Source organism: Pyrgilauda ruficollis, unplaced genomic scaffold (genome assembly GCF_017590135.1).
Source record: "Pyrgilauda ruficollis isolate IOZ18807 unplaced genomic scaffold, ASM1759013v1 scaffold95, whole genome shotgun sequence".
In the NCBI taxonomy this organism is placed as follows: Eukaryota; Metazoa; Chordata; class Aves; order Passeriformes; family Passeridae; genus Pyrgilauda; species Pyrgilauda ruficollis.
The window spans coordinates 1715611-1737902 of record NW_024531599.1 but is presented as its reverse complement, the minus strand read 5'-3'; the positions used below and the strand labels follow the sequence as shown (position 1 = coordinate 1737902).

General features: G+C 57.9%; 3 protein-coding genes across 4 annotated transcripts in view; 1 reads left to right on the top strand and 2 right to left on the bottom strand.

The window, feature by feature from the left end:
* Positions 1-613: 613 nt before the first annotated feature.
* On the bottom strand, positions 614-9957 carry AMPD2 (adenosine monophosphate deaminase 2). Its single transcript, XM_041489645.1, has 18 exons — positions 9663-9957; positions 7152-7282; positions 6389-6519; positions 6029-6097; positions 5355-5466; positions 5070-5256; positions 4843-4984; positions 4665-4754; positions 4283-4412; positions 3986-4180; positions 3696-3827; positions 3438-3601; positions 3231-3357; positions 2975-3138; positions 2743-2863; positions 2495-2668; positions 2148-2258; positions 614-1666 (listed from the first exon to the last, which is right to left on the bottom strand). The coding sequence occupies exons 2-18, from the start codon at positions 7179-7181 to the stop codon at positions 1457-1459; spliced, it is 2289 nt and encodes a 762-aa protein (XP_041345579.1). The 5' UTR covers positions 7182-7282; positions 9663-9957; the 3' UTR covers positions 614-1456.
* Positions 9958-10666: 709 nt separating this feature from the next.
* On the top strand, positions 10667-19964 carry GNAT2 (G protein subunit alpha transducin 2). The gene is made up of 9 exons (XM_041489648.1): positions 10667-11286; positions 12143-12185; positions 12383-12524; positions 12690-12847; positions 13354-13482; positions 13701-13830; positions 15255-15408; positions 15818-16018; positions 17774-19964. Exons 1-8 carry the CDS (start codon positions 11169-11171, stop codon positions 16006-16008), a joined length of 1065 nt encoding a protein of 354 aa, XP_041345582.1. The 5' UTR covers positions 10667-11168; the 3' UTR covers positions 16009-16018; positions 17774-19964.
* Positions 19254-22292, bottom strand: part of GNAI3 (G protein subunit alpha i3) — a 29603-nt gene continuing 26564 nt past the window's right edge. The window contains exons 7-9 of one of the 2 annotated variants that reach the window (XM_041489646.1): positions 21420-21573; positions 20349-20542; positions 19254-20274 (exon numbers count right to left, since the gene is read on the bottom strand). In XM_041489646.1, coding sequence (XP_041345580.1) covers positions 20352-20542; positions 21420-21573 — 345 coding nt within the window. In that variant the 3' untranslated portion in view covers positions 19254-20274; positions 20349-20351. The remainder of the gene's footprint in view (positions 20275-20348; positions 20543-21419; positions 21574-22292) is intronic. The other variant, XM_041489647.1, reaches the window with a different exon arrangement.

The window sequence follows — 22292 nt, the reverse complement described above, 5'->3', positions numbered from 1 at the left end:
CACCCTGAGACCCCCAGCACCCCCACATTGCTCTGGGACCCCCAGCACCCTCATCCCCGTGCCCACCCCCGTCCCCAGCGTGCCACTGTCACCCCTCGGTGCCACTCACCCCACGGATGTCCCAGTACCCCAGTGTGACCACCATGGTGACAGCTGCTGAGGCTCTGCGAGACCCCCAGCACCCCCACATTGCTCTGGGACCCCCAGCACCCTCATCCCCGTGCCCACCCCCGTCCCCAGCGTGCCACTGTCACCCCTCGGTGCCACTCACCCCACGGATGTCCCAGTACCCCAGTGTGACCACCATGGTGACAGCTGCTGAGGCTCTGCGAGAACACGGACCGGGACGGACCGGGACGGAGCAGGACGGAGCGGGACGGACCGGAACAGGACCCTCCCCTGTCCCCTCCCCCTGGCGTCAGCGGCTGCAGGCAGGGTGCCAGGGCGTCCTGCCAGCGCTGGAACTGCCACCGCCGCTCGGAATCCGCCCCTGACCCTCCCACAGCACCTTGGGGACCCCCAAACCCAAGGCGTGAGGGGACACAAACCCCTTCTGTGCCTCAGTTTCCCTCCGGGGCTGCGCTCCCTCCCTCCCCTCACTTCAACTCCAGTGTTTTACTTAAATACTTTTATTTTTCATGCTCGGTTAGGTTTTTTTCCTCAAAACTTTGTTGTTTTTATAGTCGCCATTAGGTTTTCCCAGGAATGCTGGCTCCAGATGCAGATGAGCAGCACCGGGATGGGAGACTGCAGGGATACAGGGGGTGATGCCCCACCGGGATGGGAGAAGCCTGGTCCAGCCCCATCTAGGCCACAAACACCTCCTGGGAGTGTTGGGGACAGGGACACACGTCACCTGGACCCCTTCCCCTTCATCCCTGAGGTGGTGAGGATGAAACATTCCCCATCCCACCCCTTGCCTTCCTCCCTGTGGTGATGAGGAGGGAGCATCCCCCACCAGGCACCATCCCCCCGTCCTCTGGGTCACTGTGTCCCCACCGACACCAGAGACCTCAGGTCTGGGTTCCTCTGGTTGTCCCCACGGGGTGGAAGAGCAGGCTGAGAGGGCACCGGGGTTAAAGAGCATCAGGACCCAGGTGGGGCTGGGCTGGGACTCCCACACTGTCACCACAGCAGCACCCAGGACCCCCGACTTGTCACTGCACCCTCAGCTTGGGATGTAAATCCACGACCCCCTGGCTGTGCCCTCCCCTGTGTCACCTCCTCGTGCCTTCAAGCCCAGCAGGGCCCAAGCCAGCAAGGAGACACCAGTTAAAAACAACAGAAAAAGACAAAAAAACCCACTCATAAAATGACCAAACCAAGATGAAACGGAGAGGACTCAACAAACTCCGTGCCCTGCAGCGGCACCAGGACAGCAGCAGGAGCAGCCCCTTGCCCGGGCAGGAGGCAGCGGGTGGGGAGACGGCGGCGGAGCCCTGGGGGGCTCGGGGGGTCAGTGGGTGCCGAGGGAGATGGTGAGCACGTCCTCCTCCTGGATGGGCTCCAGCTCGGCGCTCTGCACCGCCTGCGTGATGAGCGTCAGCTCCTGGCACAGCGTCTCGAAGCGGTAGCTGACGCGGATGTCGGGAACGTTGGTGCGGCGGATGTCGTTCCCCTCCGGACCCTCCTTCAGGTAGTTGGGACCCAGCCAGTAGCTCTTCACCTGGGGGGGTGGGACAGGGCCCCGTGGCTGCCCCAGCGCTCCCAGTGCACGTGGAGGGGGAATGGGAATGGGCAAATGGCAGTGGGGGAACTGGGAGTGAATGGGAATTTGGGAATGGGGGAATGGGCAACTGGGAGTGAATGGGAAGTGGGAATGGGAGAACTGGGTGTGGATGGAAATTGGGAATGGGTGAACTGGGAGTGAATGGGAATTTGGGAATGGGGGAATGGGCAACTGGGAGTGAATGGGAAGTGGGAATGGGAGAATGGGAGTGAATGGGAATTGGGAATGGGGGAACTGGGTGTGAATGGGAATTGGGTATGGGCAACTGGGTGTGAATGGCATTAGGGATGGGAATGGAGGCAAATGGGAATTGGGAAGGGGGTTGGGCAAATGGGGGAATTGGGGAATGGGGAAATGGGGGCAAATGGGAATTAGGAATAGGCAAACTGCAGAATTGGGAATGAGGGAATGGCCTCACCTTGTGGGAGAAGCCGCTCATAAGGACGCTGTTGCGGGCCAGCTCACACATGTCGCAGGAGCTGAGCTTCCACACCTGGGTGGCGATGCTGTACTCCTCCATCAGCGGCTCCTGGGGACAGACACCCCTCAGCCCCCGCCACACAGACCCCTCAGGCAGGACGGGGGTCCCCACCTCCTCCCATCCCCTCTACACCACCAGCACCCTCCAGAATCCATCAGTGCTGCCAGTGGCCCCACCTCACCACCAACCCCACCCCACTACTGGCCTCATCCCATCACCCAGCCCGTGCCCACCCCACAGCCCCTCCTGGGGGTCACTGCCTGGTGTCCCCTCCACATGCTCACCTTGGTGAAGTGGAACTGCAGGGGATCATCGGTGGAGAGGGAGACCATGAGCCCCCGCGAGAGGTACTCGGGCAGGGGGTTGCGGTGGTAGCTCAGGAAGAGGCTGTTGTTGCTCAGCGGGGACATGGCGATGCCAATCTGTGCCAGGTAGTACAGGTACTGCAGCACAGGGGCCTGTGGGGCACAGCAGGGTAAGGGGGGGGTCCTAACACACCCCCAGCCCCCCCAGGCACCCCGTCCCCACTCACTTTCCGCAGCAACAACCCGTGGGAGATGTTCTCTGAGACCATGAACCCCGACACGAGGTGGTGGATGGGACCAGCCTCACCACAGTGCGGGCGCAGGACGAAAGTGTGGAAGCCCCTCTTCCTGCAAGGGGTGTTTGACTGTCAGCATCACCCTCCGACCTCCCCAGAACCTCCTGAGGGGTGCGGGTTCCAGGCCAGGCATGGGGGAACTGGGGATGTCCCATGTCCTTACCGCCGGAGGTGGTTGAGCACTGTCATGTTGGCATACATGTAGTACAGGTAGTAGGAGTAGGGGGGGTTGTCCTCCTCCACCCAGTTGCCTGGCAAAGGGCTATCCAGGTTGAAGATGTGATGCTCTGGTTTGGATTCATCATCCACACTGTCAAAGCCATCCACCTGCAGGAGAGACAGCCCCAGGGTGGGATGCCACCCCTCGCTCCAGCTGGGTTTGGGCTGGGGTGTCCCCAGGAGCAGGATGCAGCACTCACGTGCTCCAGAAAGAGGTGCAGCTCTGGGTGCTGGGCAGGGTGGATCGTGGCCTCGTAGAGTGGCAGGAAGATATTCTCCAGCATCTCCTGGAAGTTGGCCAGCTGCTTCTTCGTTCGGTAGATGTCACTGCAGGGAATGGACCCAACTCAGAGGTGGCTTTCTCCCCTCCCCACCCAACTGAGGGGTCCTGCACCCCCTTTACTCACAAGAGCCGGGGCACCTGCACGAGCCAGCGGACGTTGTTGGAGTGGACGCGGTGGCTGACGGCCCAGCGGGCCAGCTTGTCCCACTCATCCCGGGAGCGGCCGTAGATCGACAGACGCAGCTCCGCGTTCTGGTACTTGCTCTCCTCCAGGTCTGCCATCACCTCCTGATGGGAAGGGAAAAGTGACAACTGTCACTGCTGGGCCACCAGGAAGGGGACAGGGGTTGCACCGCCACCACGAGGAGGGGAGGTGGCGCACCTTGATGATGTGGGCAAAGTACTTCCCCGAGACACGGTTGTCTGTCTTGATGAAGATCTCCCGCAGGATGGACTCCCCGATGGGGTTGTACTTGGCGTTGAACTTGTCAAAGCGGTGGAAGGTGTTCCGGTCCTGATCGTGGGACAGGTGTGACTGAGAGTCCTCATCACCCACCCCAACCCCCACCAACCCCCTGTGCCCCGGGAAAATCCTCTGGAGAAGATCCTGCCTCCCAGCCAAGGATGGGCTGGGGGCTCTGCTCATCCCCAGGGTTTGGGAGCCTCCCATACCGCATGGACATCCAGGGTGTCCACGCTCAGGTCGTAGGCTGTGAGGTTCATCGTCTCAAACACCTCCTTGAGTGTCTGCTCCTTCCCCTTCTCCACATGGACAATTTCATCCAGGTGCTTCTTCATTGCCCGCTTGATGAAGCGCAAGAGATGCTTCTGGTTCATGCAGGACGAGGCATGGATGTGGGTGTCCACCTGCACCAGGGAGGTGATGCTCAGCCCTGAGACCCTCCAAGAGCTCCCCAGTCAAGCCAGGAACCCCCCAGGACCCGGGACTAGCTCAGGATCCCCAGGTACCTTGCGGATGTTGTAGAAGTCGCGGTGAGGCACCTTCTTCTGGGCTGCCAACTCCTTCATCTCATTGAGCAGCACATGCATCTGGAACTTGTTGCTCAGGTACTGCAGCCGGCGGTAGCAGAAGGATTTGCTGCCCAAAACAGGGAAGACTAGCTCAGTTTGGGGGTGAGGAAGCAGAACATCCAGCCCCAAAGGGCTGGTGCCCCCACAGATGTGGGAACATGGACTCTTGGTCACAGGTGAGGGTGGATGTGGGAGCTGCACCAGCATCGTGTCCCCAGAGTCACTGCCATGTTCTTGGGGCTGCCCCTGGGGTCCTGTCACTCCCCCATCATGGGATCCCCCCCAGGGTGGGACCCTCCCATGGGACCCTTCCCCTTACATGGGCCCATTGATGATCAAAGCCATGAGGAAATTCATGTCAGCGATAAACTCCTGCAGGTCGGGGTATGGCAGGTCCAGCTCCGTGCTCCTGGCAGGGGACACATGTGGGAGTCACACAGCCTCTCCAAAAAACTCCTCACCCCAATGAGTAGGACCCTCCCCCTCACAAAACTCACTTGTCAGTGATGTCCTGCTTGGTGTAGACATGCACGACACCATCCACCATCTTCAGCCCGAAGCCCAGGTCCGCCGGCATGTTCTGGGGATCCCACATCTCATAGGGGTGCTGCTCAGCAAACGGGGGGTGCACGGGGGCATCTGCAGTCAGGAGACACCCAACATCACCCCAAAAGCTCCTGCAGCAGCCCAGCTCAGCACTGAGACCCCCCCACAGCGTGCTCACCGGCAGCCACGGGGGTCTCGGGCACCTCCTCGTAGCCGCGGGTCTCCAGGGGCTTCTCGGAGAGCTCCTGCAGGTAGCGGGCCGTGGTCTTGCAGAAGCTCTGGAGGGACAGTCCCATGTACTTCTCCCGCACAAACAGCGCCTTCACCACGCTCTTGGCCGCATCCAGCAGGTCAGTGAAGGGCACCTGGAGAGGGGACACCAAACAAAAAACCACCCCCCAAGCTGGGGTTGGCAGCCTGGAGACCCTTGCCTGGTTTCCAGGGGGGTCAGGGGGAGGCTCACCCCACATTTCTCCTCCCCAGAGATGGTGACCCGCTGGAATTCTCGCTCCAGCAGTGCCTCCCGCTCCTTGGGGACATGGTCCACCAGGCTGTCGTTCTGCTCCTTGAAGAGCCTGTGGGGACAGACGTGGCCAGTGGGACAATGACAGGTCTGCCCCACTCCCATGTACGCCAACGGCAGCACGAGCCCCACCCCAGGGACTGTGTCCAGCCCTGGGGTGGCAGGATGGCGACGCTGTCCCCAGGGATGCCACCACGAGGTTGTGGCAGCCGTGCCACCTGTGTCCTCTTTGGCGGTGGCATTGTCCCCCTTCCCAAAACACATCCCTCAGCCCTGATGAGCACAATGAAAAGTGGGGGGAGGAGGAAGGGCACAAAGAACAAAAAAACTCACGACAGAGACAGCTCCCAAGCGGAGACAGGAGGGAGGGGGACACACAGCGTCAGACCCCCCATCCAGGGGAAGACAGGGCCAGGACAGGGGTCCTGTTGCCAGCAGCAGAGCTGGGACCCCCAGCTCACCCAACCCCCCTCCCCAGGTGCATTCAGTGTCAGTAAGAGTGGCTGGGAGGGACCTCTTGGCTCCATGCTTGGGTGTGCTGGGTCAGAGCGGGGCCAGGTGGGTCCCCGATCCCCCCCGTGGCCCCGGCCGGTGACACCGAGCCGGACACTCACTGTAAGTCCGCAGCACTGTCAATTTTCAGGAAGTCCTGTTTGGCTCTGAGCAAAATGTCGGGCTCAAGTCTGGGGACAAGGAGGCGGCGGTGGAGGGGGGGGACAGCCGGGGGGACGAGGGGGAGAGAAATGGGGGGGCCGGGGAGAGAAAACACCCCGTTAATGCCAAAACAACAGAAACCAGACAGAAACCAGCCAAAAACTCACTGCAAAGGGGACACCAAGTGCGACACCCACGGGAGAGGGCACACAGAGCTGGCACAGAGACAGCCTCTTGGGGCAGGGAGGTGGCCTGGCCCCATGCAGGGCTCCCTTCCAGCGATTTGGGGCGGGACATACCGGGGAACCCCCCAGGCTTACTTGACGTCCTGGCTGATCTGGCGCTCCAGGCGCTGGCGCCGCTCCTCCAGCTGCTCGATGGGGCTCTCCTCGGGGAACTCATAGGGAGCCGTGCGCATCTCGTTCTCGGCCAGCGAGCGGCAAAACAGCTCCTGCCAGAGCAGCCCTGCCGTGAGCTGTGCCCAGAGCACCCTGAGCTGTGCCCAGAGCAGCCTGAGCTGTGCCCAGAGCACCCTGAGCTGTGCCCAGAGCACCCTGAGCTGTGCCCAGAGCACCCTGAGCTGAGCCTATAGCAGCCCTGAGCTGGCCCAGAGCACCCTGAGCTGTGCCCAGAGCACCCTGAGCTGTGCCCAGAGCACCCTGAGCTGTGCCCAGAGCACCCTGAGCTGAGCCTAGAGCAGCCCTGAGCTGTGCCCAGAGCAGCCTTGCTGTGAGCTGTGCCCAGAATACCCTGAGCTGAGCCCAGAGATACCCTGAGCTGAGCCCAGAGCAGCCCTGCTGTGAGCTATGCCCAGAGCAACCCTGAGCTGTACCCAGAGCAGCCCTGCCATGAGTTGTACCCAGAGCAGACCTGCCATGAGCTGGGTGCAGCCTCAGCCCTGCCATGAACCTCAACCCTTGAGAGAAAGGCTCACAGGGATGCCCACACTCAGAGCTGAAGAACTGGGAATGAAGGAGGGTTTGGGGAGGATAGGAGGGGAAGAAAGATCGAGGGGAGACCCCCCCACTCCCCCAACACACGCTCACCCTCCTAGACCTGCCAAACTCGGTGCCCCAGACCCACCTCAGCAATCTCCTTGTATTTGCCATCCATGGACGTGCGCAGATCCACTGGGAAATGCTTCAGGCTATGGGGGGTTCCGGGCAGGGACCAGGCTGACTGCAGGGGTCGGGCCCCTGGCCCCCCCCGCAGCTCTGCAGGGAGTGGGACAACATCAGCTTGGGGGTCTGGACCCCCACCTGGGCAGGAAGGGGTTAATCGGCCCCTCCACAGCCCCCCCCCCCCATGGAACTGGAATGCTCTTCCCAATGGGGATGATGGGGAAACTGAGGCAGCTGAAGGGCAAGAGGGCCCCCCTTCTCTAATCCCCCTGGGGCACTGGGAGGGCTGCTGGCTCCACTGGGGGCTGTAGAAGCCAACAGTGACTGAAGGGCTCAGGGCTGGGCTGCAGGACCCCCATGGCATGGGGGCCACAACACTGGGGTCCCTGCCAGTGCTGCCTCACTGCCCCCCCATCCCATCCTTCCCAGCACAGGGGGGCACACCCCAACACTTGGGGCAGGCCTCCAAACCCACCCCATTGCCCCACACCCCCCGCTCCCACCAGCACTGGGGCCATCGGGCTGGGGGATGCCCAGTGCCACCCCAATGCCAACACCCTCCTCTGCACACCCCAACCCACCACACACCTGCCGGGGGGCACTGGAAATCAGGTCCTACTGGTTAAACTGGGTCCACCAGTAAGAGCCCCTCCACCCAGCACAGCCTGGGGGAAGATCCAGGTCCCCTCAAACAGGAGCTTCCACCCTATTTGCTCCCTGCATCACCCCAATGGGAATGGGGGGGCTGGGCTGTGTCACCCCGGGCAGGGATGGCACTGGTGTCATCTGATGTGCTGGTGGTGTCTCATCTGGGGCACAGTGAGACCCAGGGTGCCCTGTGCCCCCGGGATATATCCTGTGCTGCCCACATGTGACAGGTGGTGGCCCTGGTGGCACTCTGAGATCCCCCGCAACGCGGGTGCCAGACAGATGACAACCCCAAGGCACCACCTCGCCCACCTCGTGCCACCATGCAGGACACCCTGTGCCACCCACCCAGGACAAATGTGGGTCACAAGAGCCAGGGGCAGCCCCCGTAATGCCCCTAGACGCCCCAGAAATACCAGCCAGGTGACAACCCCGAAGTGCCACCTCACCCCGGTGATGTCACCACACTCACCCTGTGTCACCACCATTTGCCATCCACCCAGAACACACGTGTGCCACCCACGTGTGGGAACAGCCCCAGTGACACCCTGAGACCCTCTCTCAACAGTGCCAGCCGGGTGCCAACCACAAAGCGCCACCTCGCCCACCCAGTGCCACCGCCACCCCGTGCCAGCAGCCCCCCACGTGCCCGAGGTCTCCCCCGCGGAGCCCCCCCTAAACCGGGTCCGCCCCCCCGCCCCGCATCCGGGGGGCGCCCGGGGGACTCTTACGGCGGCGGGGCCGCAGCGGCCGCTCCCTCCCCTGGTTGATGATTGATGCAGGAACCCGGGAATGGACCAAAGTCCCCGGCGGGGCCCGGCCGGAAACCGGCACGAGGAAGAGGATGGGGCGGGCGGAGGATGTGGCGAGGAGGAGGAGGAGGAGGAAGGAGGTGGCTGCGGCGCTGGAGGGTGGGGGGGAGCAAGACTCGGGATGGAGCTGTGAGCTGCGGGGGAGCGGGGCTGTGACAGCCCCGGGCCAGCCGTGACCCTCCTCACGGACAGCCCTGTACCCCCCCTGACAAACGTGACACCCCCGGAGGAGCGCCCTGTGCCCCTGTGGGGTCAGCTGTGACAGCCCGGGACAGACGTGTAACCCCCCCGGGCCGGACAGCCCTGTGTTCCCCGGGACAGCCGGGACAGCCACTCCCGCCGGCTCTGTACCTCTGTGGGACCCCCGGGACAGCCCCAAGCCCCTCCTCGGGGACAGTCGTTACCCCCCGGTTCAGCCCTAACGTTCCCCCCGAGCGGGCATCGTACCCCCGCGAGAGATGGGACTGGACCCCCCCAAAGTGACAGCGATGCTTCCAAAATAGAGTAACCCCCCTCCCCCCGAGGTGGACGTTATGCCCCCCCAGTATGGACACTGCCCACCCCCCAACAGGCATTGCTCCCCAAAAGGACAGGGTGTCGTTCTTCCCCATCCAGAGACTGCCCCATCCCAGTGGGAATCCGTGTGCCCCCCCAACGGGCACCGTCACCCCCGGGATGGGCATCCCCCTCCTCAGGGCTGACGCTGCACCCCAACACAGACCGTCACCACCCCCCCCCCGTTAAACACTGTACCCCCAAAGGCACCGGGCACCTCCCAAATCAGCCAGTACCCCCCAAAACGGGGCATCGCCTCCATCCACACATCTGAGCCCAGCCCAGATACGTACCGCACCCCAAAAGAAGGACTCGCACTCCTGCAGCACCCCCCTGCTCACACCCTGCGGGGGCTGCCCTGAGCCCCCCCAGGAATGTCCCCAAGGATGCCCCCCCAAGTCCCCCAGCTCACAGGGGTGCCACCTGTGCCCCTTGCCTCGGTCCCCGCGTGTCCCTACCTGGGCCGGGGCTCCCGGTGCCGGGGTGGCTCCGGGTGGCTGTCGGGCTGTGTCCCCTCCGAGCGCCCCGAGTGTCCCCTAAGCTGCCAGCGGCGCGGGGGGGTATTTTTAGCCGCTGTTAGAGCGGAGGGAATGTCACCCACCCCCCTCTGTGCCCCCCACCCCTTGTCGAGGGGGTGAGGAGACAGCGAGGTGACACCACCCACCAGGGCCACCGCTGTGCCGGGCTGGGAGGGCACAACAGCCACGGGGGACAGTGGGGACCCCCAGCCTGAGTCATGTCCCCTGCCCAGCACTGTCCGCGCACCGCGGGGAGGGGGGGTGGTGTCTGGTATTTTAATTGGACCCCCCTCATTAGCGCCGAGTTCATTAGAGGCTCAGAAAGGGCTTTGTGTCCGCGGGGACAGCGGGAACAGAGTGTCCCCAAGCAACGGAGCTGGCAGCGAATATGTGCCCGGTGGGACGTGGGGACACCGGTGCGGGGACATGGAGCCCCCAGTGACCCTGTGAAGTGCAGGGATTTAGGACACCTTAAACCCAAACATCGGGGACCTGCAGGACTTGTGGGGGTCCCAAAGCCCACCCCGGGGCGGGGTCTCCCCCTGCGGTGCCCACCTAAAGCCAGCCTCGCAGGAGAAAGGGGGAGGCACCCACCTGTCCCCCAGGGTTTGGGGGGACCTGCTGGGCTGGGGGATGGGCTGCGAGGGGGGTGCTGAGCCCGGGAAGAGGAGGAGGAGGAGGAAGGCTGAGCCACGATCCCATTAAAGAGCTTAGGCAGCGGGAGGGCGGCACCCAGCGGGGCAGGATTAGGGGGCCTCGTTACCCACCCCGGGGTAATTAGCTCCCTTTTCCCTGCAGGAGGAATCCCCCAGTGCCACAGTCCCCCGCCATCACCCCCCTGCCACCACCCTGTCCCCCTGTCACCACGCAGTCCGCTGCCACTGCTCTGGAGCACCCAGGGGTGGGGGACACACGCAGGCAGGGGCTGATCCCATCCTCAATGCCCCCCAAAAGTGGGGTCACAGCCCACAGACAGGAGGGACCCCCAAAATGATCCTCACTTCCCAAGACACCGCGGGCAGGGGGTGTCACGCTGATGTCCCCCTTATGTAAAGCCCCCTGCCCACCTCCCTGAGATGCTCCGTCTTTTTTTTTTCTCCCTGAGCCCTAATCTTTGCCATCTTGGGCTAATTGGATTTCCTGGGTCACATGGCAAGATAAAAAGTCCCCAAATCCCACAGTCAAAAAAAATCAGGTTATCCATGGGGAATTAAGGGAGAGAGCGGGGGGCAGCCAGCAGCGAGGACCCACCGAAGAGTGCTGCTAGCTTGGGGCACCCCAACATCAGGGTGTGGGGTACCTGGCTCGCCTTTTTTTGAATTTCTGGTTCATCTCCCAGTGCCCACCTCGTTCCCGAGGTGTGCGTGCTATCTCCTTGAAGAGCTGGAAAAGCCTGGGGACCTAGAGGAGCTTGTGGAGTTATTGGAGGAGGAGGAGGACGCAGCCATGGGGAGCGGGGCCAGTGCCGAGGACAAGGAGATGGCCAAGAGGTCCAAGGAGCTGGAGAAGAAGCTCCAGGAGGATGCGGATAAGGAGGCCAAGACAGTCAAGTTACTGCTGCTTGGTAAGGCTGGAGGGGATGTCCCCTGGACAGGTCCCTGTTTCCACTCCGTTGAGGCTGAGGGGATGTGGGGATGGGGAGGGGGACAGGGAACCCATGACCCCCTGGGCTCCTCCTAGCCTGGCTCTGGTACCCCTTGGACAAGCCACCATCAGCCTGGAGAGGTTGTCCTGCCACCAGGATGTTATCCCTGGCAAGGGCTGGATGTGGCATCGGCTCTGGGGGACGGCAGGCATGTAGGGGACAGTGGGGGGATGGGGAAGGGGCCAAGACCCTGGGTCCCACCGAGGATGCGCCACATCTTGGTGGGACCCAGGACACATCCCCAGTGAGAACCTGGGGACCTTCTGCCACCAGCACCCCGAAACCTGCTGGTGTGTTCCAGGCAGGAGGAGATGGTTCCTTGGGGGTCCCTCTGCACCCCATGGGGCTAGGACGTGACTCCTAGGGCAGGGGGTGACTCCATGGTGCAGGGGCCAGCACTGGGGCCTTATCCAGGTGGGGGGGGGGCTGGGGTCAAGGCGATTAACACCCTAATTCTAATCAGCTTCCTGTGTTGCCCTAAGCCGCTTATGGCCCCAAAGGCATCGCCGGCCACTGCCCACGGTGGGCGGGATGTGTGGGACCTGGGGGATCTGTGCCCAGGGGGTTCCCCACCCTCGGGGTCCTCGAGCTGTAGTCCCACACAGGGTGCAAGGGGTGACAGGAGTGTGGGGATGATGGCTGTGGTGGGAAAAGACCAGGCTGGGTGTCTAGGCAGGGGATGGTGTGGGACAGTGGCTTTGGTCCCCATGGGGGGCCCATCACTTTGGCAACAGGCCCTGATGGGCACTAAGGCGTCCCTCCCACCCTTTTCCAGGGGCTGGAGAGTCAGGGAAGAGCACCATCGTGAAGCAGATGAAGTGAGTATGGCCTGAGCCAGACTGGGGAGGGGGAGGCCACAAGCATGAGCCACCAGCTCTTGGACATGGGGTGGCTGGATCCCCAGTCACCCCCCCATGTCATCTGGTGGTGGCACCTGTGATTCCCAGTGTGGGGTGGTGATTCCCACCCCAGAGGGGATGTCCTGGCTCGGGGCTGAGGCCACTGTGCCTGCCAGGATCATCCACCAGGACGGTTACACGGAGGAGGAGTGCATGGAGTTCAAGTCCATTATCTACGGGAACATCCTGCAGTCCATCCTGGCCATCATCCGCGCCATGTCTACGCTGGGCATTGACTATGCCGAGTCCTCCTGCGCGGTCAGTCCGGGTGGTGTCCCTGTCCCCCCAAACCCCATGACGTGGGGCCAGGGCAGCCCCCAGAACCAGGGTCCACAGCAGCCCCATGTTGTTCCCCCAGTCCTGAGGACACTTTGCGGGGGACAGGGGCCACGGGAGGGTTGGTGACGAAGGTCCCTCTCACAGGATGAAGGCCGGCTGCTCTTCAACCTGGCTGACTCCATCGAGGAGGGCACGATGCCCCCCGAGCTGGTGGCCTGCATCAAGAAGCTGTGGAAGGACGGGGGGGTTCAGGCGTGTTTTGACCGCGCTGCCGAGTATCAGCTCAACGACTCAGCCGCGTAGTGAGTGGGGACGCGGCGGGCACAACAGGGACCGGCCTGGGGACCCCCTGACAGCTCATGGCCATCTCCTCCCTGCTCCTGGAAGTACCCAGAATCTGCCATTCTTCATCCCACCAGTGTCATCCTCCATCCCACTAGTGTCACCCATCCATCCCACCAGTACCATTCCCCAATCCCATCAGTACTGCTCTCCATCCCACCAGTGTCATCCCCCCATCCTACCAGTGCCCTTCCCCATCCCACCAGTGCTATCCCCCATCCCAGAACTGCCATCCTCAATCCATCAGAGCTGTCCTACATCCTCCATCCCACTGTCATTGTCCATCCCACCAATGCCATCCCCATCCCAAAAGTGCCGCTGACCTGCAGCCCCACCACCCCTGATGTCCCTGAGCTCCCCCAGGGATGTCACTGCCCTGGAGTCCCAAGGCAGAGCTCAGTCCCACAACCATCCCCAAAAAGGGTGAAACATGGGCAGCAGGTCACATCCCTTCCTGTTCCCCCAGTTACCTGAACCAGCTGGACAGGATCACAGCCCCCAACTACCTCCCCAATGAGCAGGATGTGTTGCGATCCCGAGTGAAGACCACAGGGATCATCGAGACCAAGTTCTCTGTCAAAGACCTGAATTTCAGGTGGGTGGGAGCCTCCCCCACCTCCGTGATCACTCCTCCATGATTCCCCCCAGCCCTGATGGTGGGGAGGGATTTTGGGATGACCCTGACACTCGAGGGAGCACCAATGCCCTCCCAGAGACAGTGATTCCTGTCCCCCGAGGATGTGGCACTGGAACCATTGCATGGGAGGTGTCAGGAGCAGGTGTGTGTGTCCCTCATCCTTGTCCCCTCCCCAGGATGTTCGACGTGGGAGGGCAGCGCTCAGAGCGGAAGAAGTGGATCCACTGCTTCGAGGGGGTGACCTGCATCATCTTCTGCGGGGCCCTGAGCGCCTATGACATGGTGCTGGTGGAGGACGATGAAGTGGTGGGTTGCGGTCCTGGAGGCACGGGGAGCTAAGGGGGAGAGGAACAGGGAGCTCCAAGGGGGCTCTGAGGAGGGAGGAACAGCACTCAGCACTGTCAGATGCTCTGGTTGATCCAGGAAAAGGTGGGAGATGCGGGATAGAGCTGGTTCCCACCCAGTTGCACCCGGTAAAGGTGTTTGCACTTCCTCTGGGTCATGAATCCATGGGTCTGCCTATGTGGAAATGCCCAAGTGCTCCTGAGCAGATCCTGAGAGCCACCAGAGAATGGCCACACAGCCAATCAGCTGGAGCAAAGCTAAAGGGAAGGGCAGGAAGAGCCAGGAACCGACTGGGATGAAGGAAAATCTGATTCTGAGGTACTGCGTGCCTCACTGTGCCCTTCAAGGTGAGCAGAGGGGATAAGGAGGGGCAGCTCCCACTCTCCCAGTGTGGGGGCACAAGGACGTGATCCAAAGTGTGTCCAGTGAAGGATGCACCAGCGGAGTCCTGGGAAAGCAGCTTGGAGGGCACAGATCCAGACAGAAGGAACACGGAAGCTCCATAATGGGTTTTTCTTTAAAGAAATGAGATAAGGGGTGTAGACAAGAAGAGCAGGAGTGGCTTCTTCCTGGCATCTCCTCCAGGTCCCACGGGCTACTCCTTGGGATCCAAATACCTTCTGAAGCTGAATCATGGTCAGGATCTGCCATCCCTAGGCCCTGCCATGGCCGGGCAAGAGCTCGCAGCCTTTTCTCAGCCTGTTCTCAGCAGGAGAACATCCTTCCCATGGGAGCCCTTGGGAGAGCCTGGAATGCTCACCCAGCGCAGGCCGGGGCAGGATTTGGGCAGAGTCAGTGCTCTGCATACAGAAAAGCTGCTGTGATGGGAGACTGGATGAGAGAAAACCATCCCTGGAAAACCCACCTGCTGCCCACAAAGATGGAGGATCTCCCTTATATGAAGAAAACTCCCCCACTGGACTTGGCTCTGCCTAGATGGATCCTCATCCCCTCAGGATGACACCCAGCAGCAAACTAAGAACTCAACATCTGCTTTAAAACTGGACTTTTCCTTTTCCCAGCTCCTTCCTGAAGCTGTGGATAATGGCCAGAAGCCACAGTCCAACACGAGCATCCCTGTGATGACTGGAATGATGCTCACTGAGCATCCTCACAGGCTGCAAGGTTTCCATGGATAATTTGCTCAGTGAAATCACCACAATTCTTCATTTCTGACAATCCCAGGAGGGACTGGAACCAGTCCCTACCCTGAGCATCACATGGATTTATCTGTGATTTTAGGTGGGCAGGAGACTGGGCAGGCAGCAGGACCAGCTGCTGCTGTAGCAAACAGGGAAAAGCTCTTTTCTTGGGAATGGGGGCTTGGGGGTGGGCTACAGTGGCCCAAAGGGGGTGTTAATCCATGACAATCCACTTCCCTGCAGAACCGGATGCATGAATCCCTGCACCTATTCAACAGTATATGCAACCACAAGTTCTTTGCCGCCACCTCCATCATCCTTTTCCTCAACAAGAAGGACCTTTTTGAGGAAAAGATCAAGAAAGTCCATCTCAGCATCTGCTTCCCAGAGTATGATGGTGAGTCCAGACCCTTCCCAGCCTTACTCCTCCTCCTTGAGACCCCCCAAAACAGGGGCTGGGGAGTTGTGTGGTCCCAGCAAAGATGCAGCAACTCTGTTTTGGGATATGTTGTGATAGGGCTGGGGAAGGGAGATGAGGATGATGAGAACTGGCTCTATCCCAAAAAAAGGCTGGGGAAGGGGATGAGGATGAGCAGAAGCAGCTCCATCCTGCTCTGTCAGGTGGTGAGTCAAATCCTGGGAGGCTGGAGCTGAGGAGAGGATGGATGTGGCCTCAGGAAGGTGTTTGGAGGAACAGAAATGGGGTAAAAAGGAGTTCTGTGCTACACACATGGTCAGCACTCCACCCTTTTCCTCCAACACCCACCCCCATGGGAGCAGCTTGGAAGCATTCCCCCCCTCTGCAGGTCCAAACACATTTGAGGACGCAGGGAATTACATCAAGACCCAGTTCCTGGATCTCAACATGCGGAAGGACGTGAAGGAGATCTACAGCCACATGACCTGTGCCACAGACACACAGAACGTCAAGTTCGTCTTCGACGCCGTCACAGACGTGATCATCAAAGAGAACCTCAAGGACTGCGGCCTCTTCTGAGCACCAGCAGGTATGGGAGAGGCTGGGGCCAGAAAATAGGTACAGGAGAGGGCAGGAGGGTGGTGAGAGCTGGATCCATCCCAAAAAGGGCTGGGGAAGGGGATGAGGTAGAGCAGAGCTGGCTCCACCCTAGAAAAAGAGCTGGGGAAGGGGAGGAGGATGAGCAGAGCCAGCTCCATCCCAAAAAGGGCTGGGAAAAGGAAGGGGCATGAAGAGGAGGATGATCACTATTGGCTCCATCCCAAAAAGGGCTAGGAAAGGGGAGGAGGATAAAGATGATCAGAGCTGGATCTCTGAAAAAGGGGCTGGGGAAGGGGACTGGGATGAGAATGATCAGAGTTGGCTCCATCCCTGAAAAAACTGGGGAAGGAGAGGGAGGTGAGGAAGAGCAGAGCCAGATCCATCCCAGAAAAAGGGCTGGGGAAGGGGTAAGGCTGATCAGAGTTGGTTCCATTCCAGAAAAAGCTCAGGAAGGGGAGAAGGAAAAGCAGAGTTGGCTCCATCACAAAAAAAAAAAAAAAGAAGCTGGGGAAGGGGAGGGATTTGAAAATGATCAAACCTGGATCCCTCCCATAAAGGGCTGGGAAAGAAGGACAGGGATGAGAGAGAGCAGAGTTGGCTCCATCCCCCAAAAAGGGCTGGGGAAGAAGGAAAAGGAGGGGGATCATCAGAACCAGCTCCATCCCCAAAAGAAAGGGCTGGAGTAGGGGATACAGATCAGAACCAGCTCAATCCCCAAAAAAGGGCTGGGGAAAAGAGAAGGGGATGAAGAAAAGCAGAGCCAGCTCCATCCCCCCCAGTAAAAGGCTGGGGAAGGGGCTGGAAATAAGGATGAGCAGAGTCAGCACCATCCCAAAAAGAAGAGCTGGGGATGAGGATGATCAGAGCTGGCTCCATCCCCCAGAAAAGGGCTGGGAGGGGGATAAGGATGATCAGAGCTGGCTCCATCCTGCTTTGTGGGGTGGTGGGATGTAGGTCCCCCTGGTTTTGCCCATCAAGTCCTGGAAATCCTAGGAGTAGGGGAGGATGGAGTGGGAGCAGTGGGGAGGGGGAAGTCTGGGGTCCCATTAGCCCAGGACATGGTCACATCCCTGTGCTGAGCTCCCATGGGATTCAGTCCCATCCCACAGTGGGGTGGGCTCAGACAGACAATTCCCACCCTTGCACATGGAGTGATGAAAACAGATTCCCAAATCTTCCACCTGAGCTAAAGGGAATAATTTTATTGCTCTCCTGTTGTGATTCCAGCCCAGCCCCAGTGGATGGGAATATCCCAAGGCACACTCTGCTGCTCCCAGCCTTTTAGCTCATCCTAAAACTTTAATTAGGGTTTATCACCCTAATTAGGGTTTATCATCCTAAATCTTGCACTAATTCTGAGCAGCAGCAGGAATTCCATCCTCTCTCCCCTCTTTCCAAGCAGCTCCCAGTCACTGGCTCTGGCACTTTGCTTTTCAGGGAACCTCTGGTGCTTCCCTTATCCTTAAATATTAACAAAAAAGCAGGAAAAAGCTACAAAAAGAAACCAAAGCAATCAAAAAAACCTCAAGCAGGTTCCCTGAAGGCAGGAGGCACCAGAAGGTGACACTTGGAAGGTGGGGAGGGAGGGAATGCTCCATCCTCATCACCACAGAGGAAGGCAAAGGGATGAAGTGACACATGTCCCTGAACCCCACCTGAGTTTTTCCCTTGTTTCCATAAAATTGCTCCTCTAAGCCCTTTCCTGGGTGTGTTTAACTCTCTGTTCTCTCTCCCTCCCTCCCAGAAGAAGAAAACATTCCCATCTCACCGTTCTGCTGAGCAGAGCCAAAGGAAGAACCAACCCTCACCACATGTCACTCGCTCCCACTTTTTCTATGACCTGCCCAAATCCTCCTCCTTCCAAACCCAAACCTGGAAGGGGCTGAAGCTCAACTTCCTGCTCCCTTTCATGGCCATTTCCTCTTTTTTTTTCCAAGGAAGAACCCCTGTTCTCAGTGTTTTACAGGAGGTTTGACACCAGAGAGCACAGCAGGAATGGGAATACTGAGGGAATTTGGGAGGTAGGATAGACATGGCCCCCTTGCCCGTCCCTCTGCAGCCCATTCCTGCCCTTGACTGAAGGTGGATTAATCCAGGATGGAATTTCTGGGAAAGGTGGAGGCTGTGTTACCCCCAAGTCCTCCTGGGAGCCAACCTCAGCCCCTCAGTCTTTCCTGGGAACCAACCTCAGCCCTTGGGCAGGACAAATCAGGGGTTTGTTTTGGGCCCTAAATGGAGGAAATTTCTCAGGCAGCAGGGGCTGGGGAAGGGAATTCCAATTCCAGCCCAGCAACAGGCTGGATAAAGAGGAAATGGTTACTTGAAAGATTTTCATTCTGCTACTTAGAGCTGCATTTGCTCTGTCTGTTTGTAAATAATCCATAGATGAGCCTTGTATCCATCCTCTCCCTGTTTCCTGCAGAGATCTCCCATCCAGCTTCATTTAACTGTAGGAAAACACAATAAAGGAATACGCATGATGTGGATGTTCTTCCTTTCTCCCACTTCCACTTTGCTCCATTCCTGTGTCCCAGAGCTTGGACCAAGGGATATTTCACCTGCTTTGCATCCATTCTGGGGTGTATGGATCTCTGGATCTCACCTGGATCACCCTATGGCCACTGCTGGGCTCCTGGGGGGTGGGATGGGGGTCACCATGCCAAAAACTTCCTGGCCAGCACCCCTGGATGAGATGAAGCTCCTAGATGAGTTTAAAGGATGAGTTATCCCATGTAGGATAGCTGGAAGGGAATTGTCAAACAGACACAGCTCCAGACAGCTTGGAAAAGATTCCAGAACAGGGAATCTCCCTCAGGGCTCCCCCTGCCAGCACACACCAGCCTCCCTGAGGAATTTATCCTGGATTTCTAAGCAAGTGTTCTGAGAACAGTCCCACTTCCATCCTGCAGAAGTGCCCAGAGCAGAATTCCCAAGGGGGTCACAGCAGCCATTAAGATTTGGGCTACAAATGAACAGTAATTATCCATCTGCCAATAATCCCATGGGCAATGGGATTCCTGGCATGTTCCAACTGTGCCAGCACAACTCAAGTCTTTGGGAGCAGCACAACACCACCAGTGGTGGATGATAAAGCACAAGGAACCTCCCTGTCCAGATAATTCCACCCAGGTCCCACCAAAGCTCTTCCTTTCCTTCTCCAGCAAAGCAGAAAAGCTGGGAACACTCCTGGAAAAGGGAAGAATAAAGTGGAGAAAAGGCTACAATTTTACTCACCATTTTAATACTGCCAACAAGTCTAACAGATCCAACTGTACACATGACAAACTGGGAGGAGTCTGGATGCAATCATGGATCAGCAAAGGAATGTAGGACTGGTTAGGGATGGCACTAGAGGGAAACGGGGATTTGGCACCACACAGACAAAGTAAAGGCATGCTCAAGACAGGGCTGGGCAGGGAGGGCCATGGGAAAGGCAGCACAGAATAACGCACCGTTTTCATCCCAAAAAATGCACAGGAATCAGTGGTTTGGGAGCTGGGAAGCAGCAGTTTTCCCCCCAGCGAGGGCTCAGCTCCTCTCCCCACGGAGCTAGGATTATGCTGAGCACAAATCCCTTCCCATACTGGCATAAAACTGGGCTGAAACCCCCAACAGAACCTAAACCCTCCTTCTGCTGCAGGAGCCTTTCCCAAAGCCTGGGGGGAGCAGAATGGTAACAAATCACACATGGAAAAAAAGCCGAAGCTCTAAGGATCCCTTAGTAGCTGCAGAAATATTAAATCCTGGCCATAGCAAGTGTTAAAAACAAGGAATTCCTGCTAAGAGGAATATTTTCTGCAGGATCTGCTCACATGTGCATAGTTAAGTGATATTTTTTTTGTTGCTTTTTTAATTATTATTATTTTTAAAACAAGGTTTGCAAATAAAGAAATAAAGTTTAGTAAAGTTATAGTTTTCTCGATGGAAAAAAAAAATAACCTTAAAAACAGACTAGTGGTGGCTTGTTAACCAAAGGAAGAGAGAAAGCTACATATCCAAGGTCTGGAATCCAGCTGGAATCCACGGCACATCCCGGAGATCACGCCGTCCAACGATGCCAGGAGGATCTACTCCCACTACGTGGCTTCACTGTGCCCTAATTCCACATCCCACAGCAATAAAAGGTCCCTAAGACAGAAGATTGTGCTAAAGAATTCCAGGATTCCACATGTTCTCTGCTCCTGGCTCATGCTCGTCGCTGTCCCCACGAGGCAGCAAGAGGCCGGGGCTCACCAGGCAGAAACACTGGGAAGGAAACCAGGAATGTAGAAGGGAGCAGGGAGAGCTGTTCCCAGCGGGACGCCCGGAGCTGCATTTACCTCTCAGTAGAGCCCACACTCCTTGAGGTTGTTCTTGATGATGACGTCGGTGACGGCGTCGAAGACGAACTGGACGTTCTTGGTGTCGGTGGCGCAGGTGAAGTGGGTGTAGATCTCCTTGGTGTCCTTCCTCCGGTTCAGATCTTCAAACTGGCACTGGATGTAGGCAGCTGCCTCCTCATACGTGTTGGAGCCTGCAAAGGAGAAGATCCCTGGCTTTGCCCACCGGCTCACGGGAGCTTTTAAGTCCATATTAAGCTGCTTGCAACCATCTGCCTAATCCAGCTACAAATCCAAATCCACCATTAACTCCTTCTGGGATACCTGAAGTCTATTCTCTGGGCACTGACCTTGGACATGGGATCCAGGGATTGCTATGTGCTGGGACAGCCAGGCTCCACAGAGAGTAACAAATCATGGGAGTCATGGGCTGGAAGGGACCTTCAATCCCATCTCGTTCCACCCCCTGCCAGGAAGAGGGACACCTTGCACTACACCAGGTTGCTCCAATCCCTGTCCAGCCCAGCCTCAAGCCTACCCTCAAGCACTTCTAGGGACAGGGAATCCACAGCTTCTCTGGGAATCACAGAAATCAACAGGTTTGAAGAGATTTGAAGGATTTTTTAAACATGTAAATGCCTTGAGCAGTGCCCAGGTAAAGCCTTCCACCTGTGTGGAACCACAGCAGGGATGGGTTCTGGAACAATCCACGCTGAACACAGACACTCCAGGATGGACAGGAGCCAGAGCAAGACGTGGTTAAATTCCACAGCCTCTAAAATTGAATTTAAACGGAATTATTGTCCCAGTTAGGTGTGGAAACGGGGAAGTGACCTTGATTTGTTGGAGCGCAACACTTTATTCCAGGGAAGGACAAAGGTTTTTCCCAACCACAGCTCTTCCAAGAAAACAAGCTACCAGCCAACTGAACAGGCCAGAACCGTCCAGGAAGCACAGGGAAGGAATTGGGGGGAAAGTTTGTAACTGATTTTGGGTTGTGCAAGGCTCTGACTCACTCACTGCTGGCCCAGTGACACAGATGATCCCACGATCCCAGTGATCCCAGCCTACCTGTGTACTCTGGGTAGCAGATCGTTAGTGGGCTCTTCTTAATCTTCTCCTCAAACAGGTCTTTCTTGTTCAGGAAGAGGATGATGGAGGTGTCTGTGAACCATTTGTTGTTACAGATGCTGTCAAACAGTTTCATACTCTCATGCATCCGGTTCTGGAAAAGGAAATCCAATGGGGGAGACGTTAGGGAAGGGTGGGACGGGGGACAGAGGCCCTGCTGTATTTTTTTTTTTTTTTGAGTTAGGTCTAATAAGCTTTCGGAGAAATATAATACACTTAAAATAGCTTAGCTACTTTTGGAGGCATAAAAATCAGCAGGATGGCTTTTGATGCAGTGTTGGAAACAAAAAGGTTTAATAAAAGGCAAAATAACAAACAGAAAAAACTGAGTTAGGTGCAAGAAATCTTGCTCTTGGTAAAACACTTCACAAAAGCAATTACTTTCTTTGTTCACATTTTTTTCCAGTAAATTGCCTAAGTGAGACTTTTTAGCTCTTATCTAATTAGCTACCCTTAAGTTTAGAGTGAAGTTTCTAAGGTTTTATGAAGTAGCTTTTCACCTAATTGATAAGAGAAACTTCTAAGCTTCTTTCCTTTTTAAAAAGACAAAAGATAATTTTGCCACTCTGTCAACAGAAAGCACACTCCTACACTGCTGCACAGGCCAGACTCAAAATTAAGGTGTCACCACCACATCCTCACGGCCATTGCCCCAGGGAGAGCACAGGGGGACAGTTTATCTCCTCCTGTTCCTTCCTGGAGTGACTCACATGTAGAGAACAAGGCATGAGAACAACTCCAGGCACCTCCTAACAACCAGGAAGGTGGAAAACCTCATGGGTGGGTTGCATTTATCACTTTGTGGGGCAAGAT

Coding starts and splice junctions, on each gene's coding strand:
- AMPD2 (XM_041489645.1), bottom strand. CDS start 7,181: ATGGATGGCAAATACAAGGAGATTGCTGAG. Junction 6,520..7,151: donor AATACAAGGAGATTGCTGAG/GTGGGTCTGGGG, acceptor CTGCTCTGGCAG/GAGCTGTTTTGCCGCTCGCT. Junction 4,985..5,069: donor CGAGACCCCCGTGGCTGCCG/GTGAGCACGCTG, acceptor TCCTGACTGCAG/ATGCCCCCGTGCACCCCCCG.
- GNAT2 (XM_041489648.1), top strand. CDS start 11,169: ATGGGGAGCGGGGCCAGTGCCGAGGACAAGGAGATGGCCAAGAGGTCC. Junction 12,186..12,382: donor ACCATCGTGAAGCAGATGAA/GTGAGTATGGCC, acceptor TGTGCCTGCCAG/GATCATCCACCAGGACGGTT. Junction 12,848..13,353: donor CTCAACGACTCAGCCGCGTA/GTGAGTGGGGAC, acceptor CTGTTCCCCCAG/TTACCTGAACCAGCTGGACA.